Source organism: Nannospalax galili, unplaced genomic scaffold, assembly GCF_000622305.1.
Source record: "Nannospalax galili isolate Female #2095 unplaced genomic scaffold, S.galili_v1.0 C49568525, whole genome shotgun sequence".
Lineage (NCBI taxonomy): Eukaryota > Metazoa > Chordata > Mammalia > Rodentia > Spalacidae > Nannospalax > Nannospalax galili.
Window position 1 is genome coordinate 1 of NW_008480336.1, and position 2,305 is coordinate 2,305.

Here is a 2,305-nt window from a genome sequence, read left to right on the forward strand (position 1 = left end):
GGCCTCAAACTCACAGAGATTTGCCTGCCTCTGCCTCCCGAGTGCTGGGATCAAGGCGTGCGCCACCTTGCTCAGCTATTTATTATTTTTATTTTATGTGTGTGAGTATATCGCTTGCATGTAGGTAAGTGCACCTGTGTTGTACAATGCCCACAGTGATCAGAAGCAGGTGTCAGATCCCCTGGAACTAGAGTTACAGATAATTGTTAGCCCATGTATGTGGGTGCTAGGAATCAAACCCTGAGTTTCTACTCGATTTGACCTAAGTTTCCACTGTGTCTTGGCTAAACTGAGTGGCACTGATCATAAGCAAGACCAGCATGCACTGATCTGTGGCTGCCCTGCCTGGGAGAACAGGTAACATGAAGGGAGAAAGCAGGTGAATGTCTCTGGAACCTCCTAAAGGTGCTTTGCCTGGCAGAGCAGGATGCAGGGCCAGGACAGAGGGAGAGAAGTCGTCTTGATTCTAAGTGGAGGCCAGTGTATGTCGCCTCTGAGAAGCTCACCTGTAAGAACCAGAGGTTGACTTCCTCCAGCCCGGGGTGGGGACGGATGGACAGACATGAGGCAGATGCTACTCTATGTCCCTGGCTGGGTGAGGTGAAGGAAGACAGACACGGAACACTCTCCTCAGTCACAGATAAGGGGTCTGACAGAGAGTTAAAACACTGGCCAGTTGATCAGTTCCGTAGGGAAATAAGCCACGCAAACCTTCTTGGCAACACCACAGACTCACCTAACACTCAGCCCCCATTCTTACCTTGAGTGGGTGTCTGGGCAAACACCAGAGAGGAAATCAGGTTTCCCCACACTCCAGATGACTGGAATATGAGGAAGAAGATGCCAAAATACTGGTTCACCACATCCTTGCTGAGCTTCCCTGATTTCTGTGCTTCAGAATTTCCCATGATGGTGAGGTAGGTGCAGTGAGCTGACCATAGGGGAGCAGCACCCAGACCCAGGAGGATGGAGGTTGGGATCAGGGTGTACCTGCAAAAGGGCCCAAGAAGGGATCAGGATGCCCCCACACAGGGGCCCTGCAGGGTGGAGTGGAGATCAGAGTACACTGCCCAGGCCAGTGTGATCCCTTTGTTCCTGCCCTAGGCAGTGGAGGTTACAGGGGATGGGTCACTGGTGTCTTCCTGGCCACACTCGCCCTTGAGACTCATCTATATCAGATCCTCCCTGACACTGTTAAGGCCCTGAAAACACCAATGTGAGAGGGAAGCTGAGGGTCTAGGGTAGATCCCAAGGGGAGGTCAGCAATGGGATCAGCAGCAGGAGAGGAGGACCACCAGGAGGCAGGGAGGCTTGGACAGGAAGATGGAGAGGGCATCAACACTGTCCTTCCATGGGAGCTTGGAGGGGGCTGTTCCAACATGGTAGCAGGGGACAGTGGTCATCATGTGAGCGTAAGGCATGCACACTGAGGAGGGTCAGCTAGAGGGGCCGTACCAGCTGGCGTGGAAGCTGCCCAGGGAGAAGGCCACATAGCAGCACATGGAGCCGGCAATGGTCCACTTGCAGCCACACTTCTTGATGAGGATGGGCGGGAGGAACATGGAGGACAGTAGCACAGCGCTATAGAGCGTGCTCAGCGTTGCCACCCCCAAGCCATTCTGGCTGTAGAGGCTGCTCTGTGGAAGAAAGACCAGCCATCAGAGGAGGGGGACAGGTGAGGGGACAGGGTAGGTTGAGGAGACAAGGTGTCGGGGATAAGGTGTAGTTGAGTGCTGGCCTCAGGTTCAAGGTCTCCATAAGTCTTGAGTCACCAGACACCGGGCTTCTTACATGCGGATACCACAGGAAAGCCGAAGAGAGCCAGGGTCGGCCTTCAGCATCATGGAGGCAGCAGCAGGGCTGCTGGGGGCTCTGTGAGGTCTTCGGTACTCTCCCTGGCGCTGAGTGTGAAGGCATCCCTGGAGGAGCTACAGGGAAGACACTGGGAGCAGAGGCAGGACATGTGCATCCCAAAGCCCTGGGCTGCCTGGTGACCACACAGGTTCACCTTGCTTCTTCTTGTTGCTGTTCCACAGGAGGGGCCTGGCTGAACTCTGGTCTGAACCGATCCAGAGATAAAAATCCAAAGATAAAAACAGAGCCAGACAAGTGAAGACATAAGACAGTCATAAGGCCAAAGCAAGCTTTTGTGGTCAAAGAAAACAGGAAAACTGTTTCTTCCTCTTATTTTGCTTGGAAGAGAAAAGGAAAGGGAGGAGGAGGTGAAGAAGAGGATGAGGAAGAGGAGGCAGAGGGAGGAGGGGAGCAGGAGGAGGGGGAGAAGTGTGCGGAGGGGGTGGCAAAG

At 54.0% G+C, this 2,305-nt stretch overlaps 1 protein-coding gene across 1 annotated transcript; it reads right to left on the bottom strand.

Moving 5' to 3' along the window:
* Positions 1-760: 760 nt before the first annotated feature.
* Positions 761-2,158, bottom strand: LOC108490424 (protein unc-93 homolog A-like; the record flags this gene model as incomplete). The annotated part of the gene is made up of 3 exons (XM_017796478.2): positions 1,792-2,158; positions 1,456-1,637; positions 761-990 (listed from the first exon to the last, which is right to left on the bottom strand). Coding segments are annotated over exons 1-3 (538 nt in total), but the record flags the coding sequence as incomplete, so codon positions are not given.
* Positions 2,159-2,305: the final 147 nt, after the last annotated feature.